This window comes from Xiphophorus maculatus, chromosome 1, assembly GCF_002775205.1.
Source record: "Xiphophorus maculatus strain JP 163 A chromosome 1, X_maculatus-5.0-male, whole genome shotgun sequence".
In the NCBI taxonomy this organism is placed as follows: domain Eukaryota; kingdom Metazoa; phylum Chordata; class Actinopteri; order Cyprinodontiformes; family Poeciliidae; genus Xiphophorus; species Xiphophorus maculatus.
In genome coordinates this window covers 5,400,377-5,421,077 of record NC_036443.1, presented here as the reverse complement: position 1 = coordinate 5,421,077, position 20,701 = coordinate 5,400,377, and the positions used below count along the sequence as shown (strand labels likewise).

The following is a 20,701-nucleotide window of genomic DNA, read 5'->3' as shown; positions in this document are numbered from 1 at the left end:
GCGCGTTATCTTATATCATAGCCAAATTTTATAATAAAGGTAGAGTTGGCAATATACAAGTCAGAGGGCCTTTTATTTTGAAATTCAACAGGGATTTCTGTCTCCAGGTTGAGCCGGAAAAAAATCGAAGCGCGTGTCGCAGAACAGGACGGTTAGGCTGTACCATCAATCCAACATCCTTTTCTCCAATTCGTTGCATTTAAAATAAACATTTTATTGCTGGGTATGTAATGTGGGAAACATTCCCAATTATTTAATCTCCCTTTGGTACTTTTAAAGTATTTTTGAATGGAAACGCAAAACAGACTTCGACGACCCCTTAGAATCATCGTTAATGGTTTCTCCCGAGTGGCTCATTAAACTGCCACTAATACACAGAGGCAATTGAATAAATGATTTATTTCGTGAATCCTTGCAACAAATTACAATTACAAAGAATATCCTCACAATACGAAATAAAAAGTTTAATGTGCTTACATTCATACTGATAAATAGCAGGCGTCAAAAGATAAAGGATAAGACAGGATAAGGGGCACAGCAAGAGTTATGACGGGTTAAGGGTCAGGTTTAGCATCAGAGATAAAAGCAGCGGCAGTCAAAACACAGGCACAGAACAGAGAATGGCTACTTTTCTTTCCAACAAGAGTAAATCCATCTCTACTACATAACAATACATGTTTTGAGTTGATGCAAAAAGCTACCTTTACAACCAAAACATTTGAATATTCGTTATTCTTTAAAGCTCTTCAGGTAAATCCACATGCATTTTCTATTGTTAAAAAAATTGTCACATTTTTAGTATTGGGTCAAATGAATACTGATATGTTGGATGACGGTGTCAAAGTATACACATGTACTTCATAACATGTTTACTGTTCATTTGCACAAGAGACAAAATGGTGGAAAAGGGAAAGTTGAATTATGTAATAAAATTTATTTATTTATTTATTTTAAAACAGCAAGTGGTGTCAGGGAATGGACAGGGAGGGGTAAAAGGAAACAAAAGGCCAGGTGTTGGTAGAAAAAGAAAAAACATGAGGAAAGACTGAAAGGTGCCAAAAGAAACGGAACCCAGAAGCAGGAGAGGAAATACAATAAAAGTCTTCTAATTTATCATATGACCTTTTATTTGCCTCCACATACTTTCTCCTTATTCTAATATATTAGGGTTTTTACTTCAGGATCCAAAACAGGCTTAGGTCTTTGTATTTGTCCTTGCATGACAGAAAGTAAATAAGGTGCAATAACCAAATATGTTTCCCCCAGAGCTGGACAAAGAAAGTACAATGGATTCTGAAAGTATTCACATTCCTTCTTTTCCCCCCACATTTCTTACCTTAGCAGACTGAAACCAGCCTGAGTACAGTTCTCTCTTTAAAAAAAAATCTACACAAAATAGTTTTTACAGATATTTGTCAATTTTTCTAAATTAACAGAAAAATAAGTTTTCACAGCCATTGTTTGATATTTTGTTGAAGCCCTTTTGGCAGCAGTTCTAGCCTCCAGTTGTCTTGGGCATGTCTCTCTAAACTTGGCTTTGGGGTAAATTTTGGGGGTAAAATGTCGACAATTTCCAAATAACAGAGGGAAGTGTTCTTTAAGATTGGCGATGATCCTGAAAATGCTTTGTATCCTTTCTCAAATGTTTTTTGCTTTGACACAATTCAGTTCCAAAGGTCTACAGATAATTCCTCTGAGTTTATTGCTTGATTTCTGCAGCCAAATGAGTTCCATTCCAAATCATGTTCAATCTTCTGATCTTAGCACAGGGGGGGAAAAAAAATTACCAATAATCAAGACACTGAGTTTTGACTGCCATAGGAAGGGGTGTGAATACTTATGTTGCTATTATTTGTCAATCAAAAAAAAAATTAGAAAATATGTCTGAAAACATGTTGTCTAGCTATAGAACAAACAAAACCTTACCTAGGTGGGTTTTAGAGTTGGTCTGCAACATACAACATTTTTTTAAAAATGAAGGGATGTGAATACTTTCTGGATGACCAGTAAATATACTAAGTGTGTGTGTGTTGGCATTGTGATGCATTGAACTGCGCTTGCCCGTTGCATTACTGTATACAGTCCATGACATGTATCTGCAGTGTGTCCATATCTGGAGCCAGGTAGTTGCACTTTGGACAGCATAAATCAGGCAGATCTGCAGCTCCTGCTGCAGCAGGATCGATGACCGGTGCCAAAACGTGGTTCCGGTTCGGTGGCACGGTGTTGAAGCCAGCACCAGGAAACCCAACAACTGCAGCAGAAGAGGAGAACATCGTAACACAGATTACTACAGGACAAACATTCTTTGATATACGCCTAATGTGCAAGACTAAGATTCATTTAAGAATGTCAGAAAAATAATTTTTTCCAAGCTCCTTTTTCACACTTTTGCAGATCTGGAAATGCTAAAATAAAATTCCAGACTGGACAGGATCCCCGCTAACTACAACCTACTGGCACACATCAAGATTTTCAGAGTTAACTCAGAGGCAGCATGTGGCACCGGAGTCAGTCCCTCCAGGATGCTGGGGATGTTTTTTACATTGTTGCAGCCTAAAATCACTGATTTTGCGGCACCTTTTTCAAAAACTGGCAGTTTAAGATGAACATTGTTTTGCCACAAAATTGTCTTAAAAAAGGTGAAATTGCTGCATATAGCCTTCCCCCAGAAAGTTCAGTAACACTGTTTCAAAAGTTGTTGCACTTCAAATAGTCCAAAAAGTTGAAAACTACCCACAAAATGTTAACTGAGAAGCATTCAGTTAGAACAACCCATTCAGAAAATTCTGCATTTCTTAATGTCTAAATTCTCTGGATTCCCTCTGGCCAGGCTGTTTAAAGCTGTAGGATTCTGTGTATGTGTGTGTGTTGGATGTATTGTACCTTGCTGAGGGGGAATGTGAGTTTGCCGTGCAGGAAAATCATCCATGTGTTTCAGCTTCATTTGTTCCAAACGTGCACTGAAACAGAGGTGACTAGTTAGACCCTTAAACAAATAATTTAAAAAAAGATCCAATTTATTTTTGCTGCACACTAGGTAACTACAAATATGGACACGTTTGTTGATCCCCAGGTAAAGAAGTATAAGAACCCATAGGACTCATACATATTTATTACAACTGAAGATGAAAAACAAATGATGCTGTCCATCATGAACAGAAGATCATAATTGACAACCTTGAGCAATCTTCAACTGAGTGTCTTCAGTCAGCAACCTATGGAGACTGTTCCTAACAACAGCTGTCAATACTTACAGTGACTGGGTAAACATTTACAGTACAAGTTACAGTATTTTATTTCCCTTTGGGATTATTAAAGTATTTTGAATCAAAACTGAATTAAATTGAAGATTCTTCATTTACAGTGCAGACCCACTTAGTTTTAATTCCCACACAGACAGAAATCTAAGTTTGACTCTGTCAAAACCTTTTTAAACTGAGATTCTAAACTATTGAGGTAGAAATGATTTCATCTCGGATTACGTTTATTGTCAGAGCTGTGCAGATCCAGACAAAGGTGATTTTCCATGTGAGGTTTCAGCCTCAGACGGTACCAAAAACCTCGCCTTGTTTGACGACATCTGCACTTAAGCTGAAGCAGCTGAAGGAGCATTTGATAAGCAGCTAAGCTCTGAGTTGTGACCACCACAGATTTCCTTTAAAACACACACACACACGAGAAGCATGTGCAAATATACAGTACACATTAATATTAACATGGAGCCTGATGAATGTGTGGCTACCGTGCTGTGAGCTCGTGCTTCAACCGTTCGATCTCAGCCAGAGCCTGAGTGAACTGTTCCTGCAGCTCCTCTTTCTTCTGGTTCAGCTTCTCTCTCGCTTCTCGCTCTGCCAGGAAATCTGCCTTGTAGATCTCAGCCTGGCACAAGCGCAAACAGGGAACAAGGTGATGTGTTTATACTTTACAAAAAATAAAATTTAAATTCTGTTTACGTTTTTAAGATGGTAAAAGCGTTATCAGAACTTGTTTTAAATTGAACATGTTCTTTCCTAACTGGTATAGCATGAAACAACCTTTGAACTTTGATCTTTTCATTTAGAGAAACTCCACTTCCTTGTCATTTCATGTGGCTTGATGATTTTGTTTTTTAAAGGCGGCCTCTGAAAAGCATCTCTCTCTACATCTTTTCTGACAATCCTACAGCTGTTGTTGTGGCTTGTTACAAATGTTGAAGAATATATTTCCAAATACAAACATTTACGTAAAACAAATCCAATGTTATGTTTCCTATAGTAGAGCAACTGACCAACTGCTGAAATGTCGGAAGTGTAGCAGAGAGAGCCGTGATTAAAATTAGCAGATATTGCCAGAAATCCAAACTACGAAGACATGAGCGGCAGTTTGGACTTTACCTGTGCTGTGAGGACAGGGACGGTTTCCAGCGAGCCTTTCTGCTGCTCCACCTCCTCCTTGAGTTTATCAATCAGGTCCTGCTTGATGGCCAGTGCCCGCTCTGCCTCCTCTAGCTTACTGCTAAGGTCTCCTCCCTGCAGCGATATGCAGAACCCGACGTTAGAACAGCAGAGCTAGTGAGGGTACAGGAGTCCGAGTGTGTTTTTTACCTCACTCTTCAGTTTGGAATCATAGTCTCTGAACAGACACGTGTAGGCGTGCTGCAACTGTGACAGCTTTTTCCTGACAAGCGCAGAACAAAAGGGATTTTAAAACACACTTTGTCTTTCTAAACATTCAAGTATTTTCATCAAGCAGAACGGTGTGCTGAACCCACTTCTCCTCTGTCACCACGTGCCTCTCCGACTTCAGCGCGCTCTCCAGGCTCTGCACCTGCAGCAGCAGCTTGTCATTGGCCACATGATGCTGCTTCCTCTGCTGCTCCAGCTCCCGCTCCGCCGCCTGCAGGGCCTTCACCTTGCTGACCAGCCTAACCGCAGAAACAACAAACGGCTCGTGACAAACGGACCGGATACGACCTCGCCGGTGCGACGAGACGACTCACTTCTCCTCCAACATTTTGCGCTCATCGTCGCTCTTTTGCAGGAGGATCTGCCTCTCGTTCAGTTCGCCTAACAGCGACGTCGCCTGAGCTTTCAGAGCCTCACAGTCCTTGGCCAACTGGTGGAACACAAATAGAAGAAAATAAGCTGTAAATATGCACTCACAGATAAGGGCAAGAAGTAATTGAGCGATTTGGATGTAATTTGGTAAACAAACATGTAGTTGTGGAAATAATTTGACTAAGAAGTGATTAGAGGGTTTCTGCAGGTTTCGTTAACTCAAATGCAAGGCTTTTTAAGAGCAGTATGGATGAAATTTAAGACCTGTATCACAACAGAAAAGTACGAAAGTAAATTGCAAATAAATTATATGGGTTGACAACAGTAGCGAGTCAATGCTTAAGACGAACATCATCCAGGCAACTGCCAATAGACTTGCACTTACGGAACAAGGTAGCTTAAGCGGCTATTGGCGGCTAATTACCGGTAGCTGCAACCGTCTTGACTCAAATAACGCAATGAAGATGTCTGCACATAATTCTACGTTTTGCGTAACAGTAAAGTCCCATGACAAAAAGAAAACTACACAGAATAAACAAGCTTAAATAGTCCTGCCAAAACAAAATTTAAGACATGCAGCTATCGACTTTTCAGATCAGGAACTGATGAATAACAGGCGGAGGAGATGTCTTGAAGATTTGTTAATTTATGTTATCTATTTTGCTGATTCTGAATTGACTTCTTTCCATCTGATTCTTTTGTTCTTTTGAAGGTCTGGAATAAACTTAGATGTATTTAAGGCCAATTTGTTCATTCTCACTTGGTGGGCCAGTCAGCCCTCTCATACTGCGGCTCAAAAGGGAACAAGGGATGATTTTCAGACCTTTGCGGAGATAAGATTCACAAGTAAGTATTGGCTTATCTCCCAAAATTTAAGAAATTTGGGGCCGATTTATCGGTGAACCCCTAGTCATTAGTGAAGAAACAGTGTTAGAAACAGTTGCTGTTGCCTCTGACAGCCAGGTAAACACTGAGTGAAGGTCACTGGACACAGAGGACGCCTCAGACAACATTGGTAGTGATAATTTTGAAGTGGTCATGTTGTGGGTTTACATGAACCTAGGAGACTTTATTGTCTCCAGGAAATGAGGGACACTCTTTACAACACAGAGCAGAATGATGAGACGGGTGGAGCTGCTCTTCCATCCCCAGCAGTTCCAGAGATTTGTATACATATAACATGGGTATTGTAAGATTGCCAACTGCTGTAGTTGGCAGTCTTCAGATTAAATGAACTAATCTAAATCTAAGGTTATACTAAAAGATTAGCAAAGCCTTCTAGCAGACCTGGGCACAATCCTTGTCCTTTTGTTTGAGCAAAGCTTCTGTTCTGTCCCGCTGAGCTGAGCTCTTCTGCAGGTAATCTAGTTTCTCCTCCAGCTCCCGATACCTACAGCAGACATTAGAATTATGGTAAATGCATTATTATAGGCACAACTTTTGATATAAATCAGTCATTCTTGAGCAATGAAGTTACAAACACGAGTAAAGTTGCTGATTAGTTATTCCATTAACACTCATTTTCCTGAAATCAATGCATTTTTTTGTTGAGAAAATAATTCAAAATAAAATATCTTTGAATTAAAAGATGCAGAAAATAAATAAGAAGTAAATGATATTTTTTACCATGGTAAAATTCCTTTGTGGTGTGTTGGAATGGCATAAAAAATAAACCCAAGTAGATGAATAATACAGTGCAACACGTCTAATCTACTTGTAAAACCCACAGGAAACAAATTGAGTTCAGATTTTGGAGACAGACAGGCAAGCAGTGACACATGCAGAGAGGGAACAAAAAGCCACACAGAGCTGTAGGCTCACCTGCCCTGTGTGGCCTGAAGCTGCTCTGTGAGTTTAGCCAGACTAGAGCTGGCAAAAGGAACCAAATAAGGCCAAAGAAGATAAGGAAGAGGAAGAGGTTTTGTTAAGCAGGAGGAAGGACAGAACTTTCATTAGAAGAGTAGAATAAGCTGCAGTTATGAGAGGGTACAGCGCGAGTTCATTTAGTAGAACCAAGTTAAGGTTTTGGCTTAAAGTTAGTTTAGCACTGTTAGCTTAAATAATCTTCTACCTGTGTGTGTGTGTGTGTGTGTGTGTGTGTGTGTGTGTGTGTGTGTGTGTGTGTGTGTGTGTGTGTGTGTGTGTGTGTGTGTGACTGAGTTTTACCAGTCAGAGGTGTGCTGAGCCTCTGAGCGAAGCTGAACAGCTTCCTCATTACTGCTCATCTGCAAAACATTAACACAATCCTTCAGGCCACAAAACATAACAACAACAAAAAAATCCTAAAAAGATAACTAAAGACTAAACCAGCTGGGAATATTTTTCAAAAACATTGTTTGTGGTGCTATGAATATGATGTTACTCCCATACAGTTGCCTGAAAAATAATTAACAGTTTACTCTAAATCATCATTTTCATCGTTGTCACAATGACATCTCAACATATCATGATAAAATTCTAAGTCCATATCACCCACTTATAAGAAATATTTTATTTTCTATGGTTCTGAATGTTTCTGAAATTCATACATACAGACCTCATGTCTACTTGTATGTTAGCGGACAGGAAGTGAAGTTAGCATAGCGTGCTACCTGTGTATGGAACAGTTTAGCCCGCAGGTGTTCAATGCATCGATGCTGTCGCTCTAACACTTCTTTTCCCTCGTCCCGTTCCCTCTTTAACTCTTCATTTTTCCTTCTCATCTCTCTCATCTCTTCCTCTGTTTTTTCTTTGTGGCTCTTCAGCAGTTGCAGGAACTCATTTGCACCCTCTGCAGGCTGGAGAGACAGAAGCAGGTGACTTTGCCACAATATTTAGTGATGTTTCAGACAGAAAAAAAAATTTATTTGCCAAAATTGTAATTGGCATATCAGTCTTTTTAAAGATCTGTGATTGGTCCCAAAACTGCAATCAGTGCACCCTTGGCTGGCAGCTTAGTGTCAACTCAGGAACCAATGCCAAAAAAGTAGGGCAAGTGTTTGAAGACAAAGAGTTATTATAACTGATTTATAGGTTTTTATTTGATGATTTTCCCTTAAAACGATGTGAACATTTTTAACAAGAGATGCGTGAGGTGAAATGGAACAAACAAAAGAAACACTCTACCAGGCTGCGGAGTGGTGTGGTTTGTGTCTGCTGCTCCGTTTCTTCAACTCTTTTCCTCTCCCATTGGTCTAGAGTCTGAAAGACAAAACATAAAAACACCACTTTGTTCAAAAAACTAGAATTCTGTTTCTTCAGACTCATAATTCCACAGCATATGTATCGAAAATTCTAGATTGAGTTTAGGGATGCGCCGATTCACTTTTTTCATACCGATATCGATATCCGAGGTTCAGTATCAGCCGAGACCGATCCGATACAGAAATACAGTGCTGAACATTTCTTTCTTTCTTTCTTTCTTTTTTATACGGACGGAACTGCACTGAATTACACATTTATTTGATAACTCTGCACCAGTACAGCACACCTACATACTAAATTCTTCAAACTGAATTCTAAATATAATGTAAAATAAATAGAGCTCTTGTGTCTATTGGTTTGCTGTAACTGATATTTATAGAAGCAATCAATTAATTGTACAATAAATTAAAATAATCACAATAATTTCCATTCTGATGGTTAATATTTTTTAAAGAGCAATTTTGTTTGCAGAAATTCAATAACCCATTGTTAATTATTGTTTCAGCTGTTTGTGGTTTTTATTTTATTTTGATTTATTGTTTTTTTCTTCATTATTGTACCATTATTATTATATTACATGAAAATAGAATCTAATTTTTTTTGTTTATTGCAGTAATTTTTAGAACAAATCATTGTCTTGCAAAATTTGATATTGTGACAGACCTAGTGATATAAATGTAATTGCTTTATTATTATGTTTAGTGATAAAACAAAAAAATATTAAAAACTATGTACAATTACTTTTCAGCCTTCTTTAAGCAAATTAACATACTAAAATAAAACATTTTTGTTTTCACAAAATGAGGAATTCATGACAGAACTCACAGGAAAATCTAGTTTTGCAGCCGAGTTCCTGTGACGTTCTGTTTTAGAACCGCTGGATTGGGAAAAATAAGAACCGCAGCCAGAAGAAGACAAAACATAACCGGTACGATTGATGATTATTCCACAAATGTTCAAATGTTAACTATTAAAGTTTGCTCTTTAACAAAGAGAGATGATTCCATGCGATAGTTACAGTGATTTGTGTAAAAAGGCAGCGGCTCAATACAGAAGACCTTACAGTACTGCAAAGAGGAACGCAGCAGGAACCGATTGGCCAGGACTTCATTAATATTGGGGGATCTGCCCATAATTATACGTGAAACTGATCTTATCTTCCCCCGCAGAGGTCTGAAAATCAGCCACTGTCGTTTGGAGAGTCACTCTCTAAACAAGGCGAAGTCCAACACAAGAGGACTTCGCCTTCTAGTGACCCAAATGAGATTCCTTTGAGAACTGTGTTCATCACCTGTGGGTTTGGGCTGAATACCTGCTTTCACTCTGACGAGCAAAGAGAGGACGTGCTTTTGTATTTTATGTGAAAAATTGAAGGTTATTTCTTAAAGAAATCGCTGCTGCTTATAGTTCTTGAAATGAAAGAGACAAGATGGTCGTCACCTTAATTGTCCCTAAATCATTTCATTCATATTAAAGATCACTATCATGTGCAGTTGAAACAAGTTTTGTATTGTTTCACAGTGTGGCTCAGCGCTTTTGAATAAAATTAGATTGGAACACTGAAGGTGTATTCTGTGACCTTTTAGCACTGTCAGGTGTTATAAGGACACAAACTTGTTTTAACTGCACATGACACCATGATCTCGAACATGAATGACACATTTAGTGAGCACACCCACCTTTGGTTCATCCAGCGGGCCGTTCCGGGCAGGAAGCCCCGGTGACGCCTCCATTTGGGCCGAGCTGTAGCTGCGGTTGGACGATGAGCCTGGTCCGTTCACCATGCTCTGCAAAGAGTGGTTCTCCTGCGCCAGCCTCTCCACCAGCGCCCGGGCCTCCTGGAAACGACAGCTGAGGAATTCCCGTTCCTCCCTGGTCCGCCGCTGCCATCCCTCCATCTCTTCGCAGCGCTGACGCAGGGCCTGGTTGCTCCTCCGCAGAGCCTCTGGACGACAGACGCGTACCAGCTTTCAGTCTATGTCTTCTTCCAGCACAAACAATTAGAAAAGCCAACTTTGACTCTACCACTATTAATAAATACAAGAGTTTCATATGGAACCGTAATAAGCATGTCGCAGTTCCGGTTCAGTTCACTGGGTTGTTTATTTTTAGCTGCGTCTTGCATTTAACAAATTACAAACTTTTCTAACTTTCTCACCGTGCAGCCAGAAATTTAAAGAGGAGCAGCAAAAACAAATGAGCTGGATTAGCAGAGCTTGCTAACAACTGATGATGTTGCTGTGGAACATCATCTTTGCTTGTGTGGAAATTGAGCTGTTAGCATGTCATGAGGCTGTTATACAGCACCAGTTGTCTGTCAGAGGCTGCTTTAGATTCGTTGCAACACAAACTGCTACCATCGTTCGTCCCCAACCACAGAACCGCCATCCACAACAACTGAAGGATAGTTGGATAACAGGAGTTACGGCAACTTTTAATTTCCCTTTTGGGATAAATACAGCATTTTGAATTTTAATTAAGTTGAATGACAAGATTTCACACTTTTCCTGCCTATAATTTTTGGCAACTGTTGACTGCTCTTCCTCAGCTGTTCCTTTGCATTCCACAGTAAAAAATGGCAACATCCAAAAAAAAAAAAAAAAAAAAAAACTGTTGCAGCATAAACTACAAGAATGGATGGGAACAAGAGAATAAGATGAAGCTGACATGACAAATTGTGGAAATATCTTGGATCCAGAAAACTGCTTTTTTTCATCTTTTTTTATTTTATTTATTTTTATACACACCATTTTTATGTTTTGTAAGTCAATACCTCGGAGCTGCTGGTTGTCGCCCAACAGTCTGGTCACCACTTCATTGCCAGCGAGCTCTGGTGGGACCCTGAGTGTCCCTCCGCTGTCCTCTCCAGACATGTCCCACTGCATGGGGCCGTCCGGCTGTGGCTGCACCATTTCTACAGAGGCACAGGAAAAAGAGAGGCTGATAAATATCCACAACTTAGGAAAGTATTACTACAGTGGAAGAAATGCAGGTAAGGCAAAGTGCAAACGCCTCGATTCATTTGCTTACAAGTCCTTTCACTCACTTTCAGTCCAGTCTCTGTGTATGTATGATTTAGAGAAACACGTACTGTATACCGTCCGACAACTACAAGGAGTACACTCCTGAAACCTTTTTCACATTTTGCGTGACCACAAACCTCATTGCGATACACCAATAATAAGGTAGTGCAAAATTGTAAAGTGGAAGAAAAAGGCCTTCACATTTTTTTAACAAACACAAATATGATTTTTTTTTTTTTTTGAGCAGGTATTTACCCTCCTTTTACTCAGATGCCCTCATATAAAATCCATTTTTCACAACATTATAAAAGGCACCAAACGGTTGCCTTCGAACGAAATTATAAAAAAATAAATAAAACATCCCTGGGATACGAGCCACTGAATCATAACCTGGATCAGTTCCAAGAGCCACTTGTAAATAGGAGGAGAAGCTGCTCTAATCAGAAGAGATGCTGCTGCATACCTGGCTTAAATGAATGGGTGATTAACAGGTTTCTGTAGCAATTTGAGGCAAACTAAGGAGATTATGCAATCACCCAATCAGTTGTCCTGAAGTGGTGAAACATCTAAAACATGTAAGACAAGGGCTGGGGAAAAGGGTGGGCGATATGGACTTAGAATTTTATTGCAGTATTTTGTGGTACTATTGTGGTAAAGATTCTGATGAAAAGAAAAGAAAACTATTAATTACTCATTTTATAGGCAGCTGTTTGGCTGTGACTGCAAGACGCTGCATTTAATAATCATGTTTGTAAAACTACTGATATTTATTGATGCTCTCAGGAAACAAACGGCAGAGAAAACAGCGAAAATAACATTTCTGATCATACATACAGTTGAATTTTTTTTCTTTTAATTTATCATCAGTAACTGAAATTTATCGCGCCAACAATAAATCAAAATTCTTATCATGATAAGAAATTGATCACGGTAGGAATTTATCGTCAAAACGATGGATAAATTGACGATAACGCTGCTGTAGATCAAAGGATGCGAGGTAGAACATCCCAGTGTACACGTATTGGAGAATCCGCAGCAACAATGGAAGATTTATGTTCACAGAAGCATCCTATTTAATCGGACTGATTTTTTTTTTTAAATTTACCATAAACGTACAACAACAAAAAAAGCAAAGCCGGGTAGAAACCTGGTTGAATACAACCTCATGCCACACTTTTCAGATTTGCATGTGAAAGACTTCAAACCCATGTACCGTTTTCGTTCCACTGTGCAGTTTTGTTTTGGCCGATCACATGAAACGAATCCAAGTTTGAAGAAACTCCAGCTGTATGAATATTTCTGGTTTTATACAAATCGATTTTTGCTCCCAGTAGGGTCTTGAATATTGTGAATGATTAAGATGAATTGTAACGGGGTGGGGGAGGGAGATTTAAAAAAACAAAAACGACTAATATAGCCTTTGAGGGAAAATATATATTCTCTCACTCAACAACTATTCAATTCATTATTCATAGGTTTGTGGGGCTGAGCACGTTTTCTGCAGATGAAGGTGGCCGAGTCTTACTTTCACTTTCATTTGAAATCTGACAGATTTCTCCTGAAGTGGGAGAAAAACTACCCAGGGAGCCTCTGGTTCAGATTGTTAGGATCTTTGGAAAAATGCCAAACCTCCCTTCCGCGTGAGCAGTTTAACCTGCTTACAGGTGAGCAGGAGCGGAAAAAAAAAAAAAAAAAGAAACATGACCTCATCATTCAAGGTGCCACTGTTGGGCTGAAATCGACTCTAATGCGACGAAACAACGTGGGAAAATTGTTCAAATAAATAAAACTGTGCATTATGAAAAATAAAAACACACCTAAGCGTACACGGTATCGCTCGGGGGACATAAACAAAACGTTTGACAGTTATATTAGGCTAACGTTAAACGTTACCGTCAAAACGCAAAAGACTTTTACACGAAACCTGGAGCATTTATAGTCACAAACCACATCTTACCTTCTTCTTCTCTTTTAGTTTTGAAGCCAGGAAAGAAACGGCTAAGCTGTCGCTAAGGAACTGCCCTTCACAGTTTATTTAGACAGCTGGCTAATAGCAGACAGCTAAGACCTAGCTAATTAGCTTGGTAAGCTAATGTAGCAAACTGTCGGCAGGGCAAATTAAGAAGTTATTTTAAGCCAATATAAACGCCGGCCTAAATCAACGACCTAAGTATCTCCGGAGAGGCATTTTGTCCTGTTTTGTAACTTATCCCGAGTGCGTTTGAAGGTTGACTGAAGAAATCTGCCGATTCGGAGTGTTGTTAGCTGGAGACCGTGTGGGTATTTTACCCTGCGCGTTGACTGTCAAGTACAACTAGCTCTGAGTCATGGAGGATGTTTATAGATCCAAATACACTGAGGTCACACGTCACCCACAGAGCATTCTGAGAGTTTCCAGAGAGGCGACAGAAGGTATTAGTAAATATAACAAGAATTCGTGTCAAAAAATGATATGCATATATATATAAACATATATATCAGACCACAGACCAAATGTCTGACAAGCTTGTCAGACCAAACAAGCTTGTGTGTGGTTTTACACGTTTGTTTGTGCCTTCAGTAAACTGGGAAAAAAAAAGTAGCACTACAATTTGTAAGTTTTTAGGAGTATATTGGCTCATTAGTCATTAGAAGTGAAAGCTTAAAAAAATTGAGTGATGAAAATGAAAATAAAGTGATTATGATTCTCGTGCAACTGAAACTGAAACACTAAACTCTGGTTTCAGAAATAGTTGAAGTCAAATCTGTCCTCTTTATCCTGAAAACTAGACTGTAGTTCTTGGGAAATTTAAATTCTTGTGATGTGAAAGCAGCAAAGAAAACGTAATGCTGAAAAATGCATTCCTCTTCCCACTTAATTTGTTTGACTTTAGAGGCACAACTTAAATTTTTATTTTTATTTTTTTTTGCAACAATCCAGAACTTGAATCTGGAAAGGATGTCACAGCTACCATAACCGTGCTCTGGATGCAGCTGGTTGAGGGTGGTGCTTGTGGTTTGTGGTATTTGTTCTTGAAGGTGGAATTTCCAAGTTGCCACACTGAAGTCACAGGTCTCCGTTTGAGCTTGGAAAGTTAAAGGCTCCTTGTCAGCGTTAACTCCTAAATTCAGAAAGGCTTCTGAGTGTTATGCAGGGAGTAATCGCTTCAGAAATGAACCAGCTTTGCAAACCTCTGAAGGTTTGTCACATTGAATGAGTCTTATGAATAACAACAAAAAAAAACCTCTTTTGTGAACATGCCGCTGCAAAATGCCAAGATGTATATTCTAAAGTGCAAATCACAAAGACGTGGACTGGAGTCATGAGACTTGGAATCAGGTCAGACATGTGTCACAAATTAAATTACCTTGGATTCAGCTTGGGAACGTCATGAAAGACTTTGGACTTGTATTGAACCTTCACTCAAATAACTCATGACTTCACTTTGACATAATGGATGTTGAGATCAGGGTTGGTGAGGAATTTCCAACTTTCCAATTCATTTTCTGCGTCCTGTTGAGGGATTTCAGGCATAGAGACAGAGGCTGGTTGCCTACATGTAGCAGGGTAGCTTCGCTCTACAAAGAGTATATCTGGTAACCTGATTGCATGATTCACTTTATGAAATCATTGCTCCTGGGATCAAAATGGACAGGTCACATTAATAAGACATGGACCTCTGTTTTGTATGACCTTTGACTTTTTGGATTATTCGAATGGGTGAAACGTTTTGTTTTCAAACTTGGAACTCAAATACAAAAAAAAAAATTTAACCGATATGTTTAGTAAATTGTCTTTAAAGTATTCATCGAATAAACTACAAAACTCATGAAATCTTCTGGAGTGTATTACCTTTGAATCTCTCCTGGATTGGATTGCAAGTGATTCTGCTAAGTTTATTTTTAAACTTTGATGCTGCTTTTATTGTTGATGGATTGAATTTCTGAGATCATGGTTGAAGTGTCTTTATTCTGGCAAATCAAATGTTTTAAAACTGTTTCCATTGTTGCCGCTGCCTGTCTTGGCCAAGATGCTCTTGTCAGATAGATCTTTGATCTCTAAATGAATATGAACATGTCGCACAAAAAAAATCATTTCAAATAATTTTTAGGTGAAAACAAACCTAACCCCCCCCCCCCCCAGAATTCTTTTTTTTTTTTTTTTCTCAGTGGTCCAAATCCTCTTCCGTAAAAAAAAACAAGGGGGCTTTTGCTTTGTTTAGACGAAAACATTGTGCCTGTCAGTTCAAACCCAGGGCATACAGTTCTCCGGCTAGCAGGAAATCCCCTTCCTTGTTCCGCAGGGGAAGCTGCTGATGTATGCTAAAGCGAAGGAGGTGACATGATGCGCTCCGTGCCAGCCGCTGCTGTTACTGTCCTGCTAGCCTGGATTTACCCCAGCTGTGGGCTGTACTTCCACATCGGAGAGACAGAGAAAAAATGCTTCATTGAGGAAATTCCCGACGAGACCATGGTCATCGGTAAGCTAGCAGCTGAGCCGGAGGCCAGCTAGCAGGCGGCGCTAACAGCTGCTCGTTGTAACGAAGGTGCAGCGTCGGACAAAGCCGGCTGGGCTGATTACAGTGATTCTGATGAAACGATGACATTTCTGCTGTCCATGACATTTGCATCGCTCTCTAATGTAGCAGCTAACTGCACCACACACAAGTCTCATCCAATATGCAGTTGAAACCAGAAGTTTACATACACCGAATAAGAAGAAACACTCACTCTTTTTTCCCCCTCTCACAAAATAAGTGTTGGTCTGATTTAACAGGGAGAAAAGAAACATGAGGTCCTTTTTTTCTGTCACAGTAAACTATTGGGTGTTCAGCTGTATATTCCACTTTACTCGCTGTTCAGGATCTGATTAAAAGTCTCATTAAAGAGAAGGAGATGAAATCTGCTGAAGAGCAGCGACAGAAGGCCAGTTGTGGGGGTTTCACTTTAGTGTGACCTGAAGGGAGCAGCAGGAAGTCACTGTCACACCGTTACTGTCAGGATGATTATTAATCCAATCATCCAGAACAGAGCTGGTGACACTTTAACCACCCAGAGAGCAGAATCCATAACCAGAGGTCAGAGTGGTCAGAGGAATCCTCTGGATTGAAGTGGGGTTTTAAGCAGTCATCCATCTTAGCTGACATACACTTTTCTGTCTATGCTTGTTGTCTGATCAGCAGCACATATAATAAAAAGGCTTGAAATGGCTCACCTACTTTAAATTTAAAGAGAATCCGTTGAAGGCGCTAAAGATTAAGGCGATGGCACGGAGGCCTTCCAATCGGAGATAAATGACTCTGTATGTAGCACGTCTGTCAAGAGTGCAGTCACAAAGTGTTTCACAGTAAAAAGTAACAGAAAGCAGCAAAAGATGCCGCTATCGCTTACCTTAAGTCAAAGTCGTCACAAATATTTTCACGCGGAAAAAATTCAGACTTGATTTTTAATCCACAGAGCAAAATAAAAAGCATGCAGCTAATTTTTTTGCATCCCTTCAGCATTGCAATGAATGGAAAAAAGTTTGAGAGTTTATACTCATAAAAAACAAGCATGAAAAAAATCTAATGGAAATTTATTTTATTGTGAAATCGTAAGTTAGCCAGACAGTACTTGGATCCTTTTTTTTCTTTGCCTGTTAACAGCATTGGCTAACACATCCCAACTCCTCATCTTCTTGTTTAAAAAAAGTCTACTATTTAATCCAAGTAACAAATTCACGCTACTGTCCCTTTAAGAGCTGTGGGATGTTCTGTATCTGGCAGGAAAATACCGGACCCAGCTCTGGGACAAACAGACCGGTTCCTTCCTCCCCTCCACTCCTGGCCTCGGGATGCACGTCGAGATCAAGGATCCAGACACGAAGGTGAGCTCACAGCGGAGGTGTCGCCACGACACCCAGCGTGTCGCTCACCACGGCAACCTAAAGCTCCTGGTCTCTGTGTGTTCCAGATCATCCTGTCCCGTCAGTACGGCTCCGAGGGCCGCTTCACGTTCACCTCCCACACGCCTGGAGAGCATCAGATCTGCCTGCACTCCAACTCCACCAAGATGGCTCTGTTCGCTGGGGGGAAGCTGGTAGGAACGTCGCCTCAGACGGACACATTGACGGTTTATTGACTGATTGACATTTAATTAAAGAAACGGCTTCCATGTGGATGTTTTGACATTTTTATTTTTTCTTTAGCTTAAAGCTGTTAACTTTCTGCTGTGTTTCGTTAGCGACTTGCAAAAGCATTCACACCCCTGGACATTTTTCACTTTGCAGCCCTAAACATTAACGTATTGTATTGGGATCTCATATACAAAGTAGTGCATAAATGCATCCTGGAAGAACAATAATGATTTTCTGTGTTTTTATGAATAAAAACCAGAAGTTAATTAAACTTTATTTCAATCAAGAAACGTACAGGAAGAAAATAAACAAGAAATGAACATAAATGCAATATCATAATATTGAAAGTATAATGTTATGATTAGCTATTGCTAGTGCTTTAGCATTAGTTTCTGCTAAATATTGTGTTGGTTTAGCGCAAGTTAATGTCTATGACTAAGGCTTACCTTTTATTTAGCGGCGCACATTTTTAAATTTTTTATTTTTTTAAATTAGTTTGCATTCAGTTAGAAGTTTCCTTCCCTTTCAGCCTTATGTACTGCTTTGTGTTCGTCACATTTTTTTTTTTTTTTTCCATCATAAATTGCTTTTTTCTCAGCCTCCTTACACCAGCCAGTAAACTCCTCTGTAATGTTGCAGAGAGTCCATTTGGAGATCCAGGTCGGAGAACACACCAACAACTACCCTGAGATCGCAGCGAAAGACAAGCTGACCGAGCTGCAGCTGCGAGTGCGACAGCTGCTGGACCAGGTGGAGCAGATCCAGAAGGAGCAGAGCTACCAACGGGTCAGTTCAGAAAAACAAAACAAGAAAAACGTTTGAGATGTTTACCACAGCTGCTTAAGCCTTGAGCTCACTGCGCTGGTTTGTGCCTGGCAGTACCGGGAGGAGAGGTTCCGCATGACGAGCGAGAGCACCAACCAGCGCGTCCTCTGGTGGTCCATCGCTCAGACCTTCATCCTCATCGTCACCGGGATCTGGCAGATGAGGCACCTGAAAAGCTTCTTTGAAGCCAAAAAACTGGTTTAGCGCGTTCCGGGAGACGAGAGAAACACGGTGGACTAAAAGGAGGAGCAGAACCCGGTCGGCAGCCGTATCTGGTACCAGTTGACCCACACACCAGTCCTGGGAAGGTTTTAGGTTTTACTTCTTAGCGTTTTCGGTTTTCTGCAGAAGCGCCGCGTTCCAGCTACATTTCTACTCATGTTTAGGTTTTTTCTAAAAAGTTTTTGGACCACACTGGACATTTTTTTTTTGTTCTTTTTGTGGGTTTTTACACTAAAGGATTTCTGTGAAAGACGTAGAATGTTAAAACTGTTGCATGAAAATAACTTAACAAGTTTGGTTGTTTAGTTTGTTTTGTTGCTGTTTCGTAACAGCCTTCAGTTGTGTTCAACCTGATTTCCAACGTGTCCAAATATTATCCCGATACATGAACAGTTGGTTCGCAATTTCAGGACATTTTCATCTCTGTCCTCAATATTTCTTTAAGATAGGAGACGTCAGAGCTTGACCTGTTGAATTTGGTTTCCTGACATGGAACCTTTCTAAAGCCCGTTTGAGGTAATCAGTCCACCTTAAACATCCTGCTGACATCAGGGGTCATGTGAGCTTTCAGAACACAGAGCTGAGATTGTGGAACCAAAGGGGCGTGGTCTGTAGCTGTGTTCATGGATCTGTGTCCAATATAAGACGTATGGAACCTTTTCCATCTGGCTTGGCGTCATGGAGGCTGTCTGAAGGTATTGTCCATACAGGTCACAGTGGTTATTGGGTGAAAGGAGCTAGGTTAGGTTAGGTTAAACTTTATTAGTCCCATAGGGAAATTGAGGTTTTTTTTTAACTGTAAAAAAAAAAGGTAAAATGATTAAATTGGTTTAAAACTAACAAAAACATGCTGTAACCAATTAAAGTCCTACCTACAAGAATATTGACTTTAGCTGCAGCCTGTCATTACGTACGTCAAAATGCATTTTGATTCCTCTCAATTTTGCTTGAATTTAAACACCAATCAGTCACAACATTGTGACCAAAAGCTCAAATAATCCGTCCAAAAACAGCTTTTAGCTGTTCAGGTTTTGATTAGGACCATCTGGAGGTTTCCCGGGGTGTTTCATCCTGGAATGTCGGCAACACGTCCTTCGTGTCTCTGCAGAGGCCATAAAGGCTGCATGGCCATCTCAGACTTTAGGTGCTTTTCAAAAGAATTGTCAGATGAAGCCATACACCAGGACGTGCAGTAACTGATTAAAGGGACAGAATTCTCCAGTGATTGGACTAGACCATATAAGTGTACTTGAATTTTAGAACGTTAGAGCAAGCCCTTCTTTCTCTTTTGGAATTTCTTTATCCTGGATCTCACGCATGATGTGAACATTTATCAGCTTGTCGACACATTCAGAGGCAGGAAGTATTTAATATAGTGATCTAGGTAAAAGTTTTTATAACACTTTCTATTTCTTGATTAACATTAGATTTTAAAAAAAATTCATAAAGTAATTGTAAACGTTTTAGCCGATGTGTTTCACTCATTCCACAACACACGAGTTTGTGATTGTTGGTTCAGGTGTTGAATGTTTTTTGGTGGTTGTGCAGTTTGGCTTTTTCTTTTTTACTAAATTTTGAATATTTTGAGCTTAAACTGTTCAGTCACCATCAGTGTTTTGTTTTTTTCTGCTATAGATTGAATGTTTGACCCACCAGTCCAGGTTTCTCTGCTGTATTTTCATCATTCCAGTGGCTGATGCAAAGCGGGGTCAAAATTTTCTTTCCAGGAAATAATTTTTAAAAAATCCCACCAAGTAGGGTAGGGATATTATTGACATTATTTATGATATTATATATGTATACATACATACATTTTCTTACCCTTTTAACACCATTAAAAAAAAAAAAAAAAAAAAAAAAGCCAAATTGCTGCTTCAGTTAGTCAAAGTTTCAGCTCATGGAAGTATGGTGGGGAAAAAATGGAAACATTTGGTTTTGCTGGTACTTTATGCTTACAGCTGCATTAAAGTCTTATAAATGTGAAATAGGGAGTGAATCTGAAGGTTTTTCCTCCAGGTTGTTTGAGGTTTTAGCTCACAGACTGTTTTCTACAGGCTGCCTGACAGACTGCTGTTTCCTCAGATTTTATTTATTTAGCAGTTACAAAACGTCAAGTTTGCCATTTTGGGAGCCGATTTGTCAGTCCAGGGCAGGCTGTCAAATATCGTATGGTAATAACTCATAAAAGAAGACGTCAGTGCTAAAAATTGTTTTTCAATATGTTTAATTTAAATTTGATCTGGATTTCATTTTGAAAAGCTTAATAAAGAAACTTTGTCCAAAAGATGTCCACGTCTTCTGCTTAATATGCCACT

General features: G+C 39.7%; 2 protein-coding genes across 3 annotated transcripts; one reads left to right on the top strand and one right to left on the bottom strand.

Annotated features, from left to right (window-relative positions):
• Window positions 1-380: 380 nt before the first annotated feature.
• On the bottom strand, window positions 381-13,554 carry ikbkg (inhibitor of nuclear factor kappa B kinase subunit gamma). 2 transcript variants are annotated; one of them, XM_014470921.2, is made up of 15 exons: window positions 13,203-13,554; window positions 10,996-11,136; window positions 9,902-10,167; window positions 8,145-8,219; window positions 7,631-7,816; window positions 7,206-7,264; window positions 6,861-6,908; window positions 6,327-6,429; window positions 4,982-5,097; window positions 4,754-4,906; window positions 4,587-4,659; window positions 4,377-4,511; window positions 3,746-3,882; window positions 2,887-2,963; window positions 381-2,254 (listed from the first exon to the last, which is right to left on the bottom strand). In XM_014470921.2, the coding sequence occupies exons 2-15, from the start codon at window positions 11,132-11,134 to the stop codon at window positions 2,070-2,072; spliced, it is 1,752 nt and encodes a 583-aa protein (XP_014326407.1). In that variant the 5' UTR covers window positions 11,135-11,136; window positions 13,203-13,554; the 3' UTR covers window positions 381-2,069. The 2 variants fall into 2 exon arrangements, with proteins under 2 accessions (XP_014326407.1, XP_023194220.1); XM_023338452.1 differs by lacking the exon at window positions 6,861-6,908.
• A 1,954-nt stretch (window positions 13,555-15,508) lies between these two features.
• On the top strand, window positions 15,509-20,670 carry LOC102218196 (transmembrane emp24 domain-containing protein 4-like). Its single transcript, XM_005804860.3, has 5 exons — window positions 15,509-15,705; window positions 16,990-17,090; window positions 17,177-17,302; window positions 17,979-18,125; window positions 18,219-20,670. The coding sequence occupies exons 1-5, from the start codon at window positions 15,567-15,569 to the stop codon at window positions 18,366-18,368; spliced, it is 663 nt and encodes a 220-aa protein (XP_005804917.2). The 5' UTR covers window positions 15,509-15,566; the 3' UTR covers window positions 18,369-20,670.
• Window positions 20,671-20,701: the final 31 nt, after the last annotated feature.

What these genes read in the sequence shown, in the direction of transcription:
- ikbkg (XM_014470921.2), bottom strand. Translation starts at nt 11,134, where the DNA reads ATGGTGCAGCCACAGCCGGACGGCCCCATGCAGTGGGACATGTCTGGA. An exon ending in TCCCTGTCCTCACAGCACAG is followed by an intron (nt 3,883 to 4,376) that starts GTAAAGTCCAAA and finishes CGCTTGTGCCAG; the next exon opens with GCTGAGATCTACAAGGCAGA. An exon ending in AAGCACGAGCTCACAGCACG is followed by an intron (nt 2,964 to 3,745) that starts GTAGCCACACAT and finishes CCTCTGTTTCAG; the next exon opens with TGCACGTTTGGAACAAATGA.
- LOC102218196 (XM_005804860.3), top strand. Translation starts at nt 15,567, where the DNA reads ATGATGCGCTCCGTGCCAGCCGCTGCTGTTACTGTCCTGCTAGCCTGG. An exon ending in CGACGAGACCATGGTCATCG is followed by an intron (nt 15,706 to 16,989) that starts GTAAGCTAGCAG and finishes TGTATCTGGCAG; the next exon opens with GAAAATACCGGACCCAGCTC. An exon ending in AGGAGCAGAGCTACCAACGG is followed by an intron (nt 18,126 to 18,218) that starts GTCAGTTCAGAA and finishes TGTGCCTGGCAG; the next exon opens with TACCGGGAGGAGAGGTTCCG.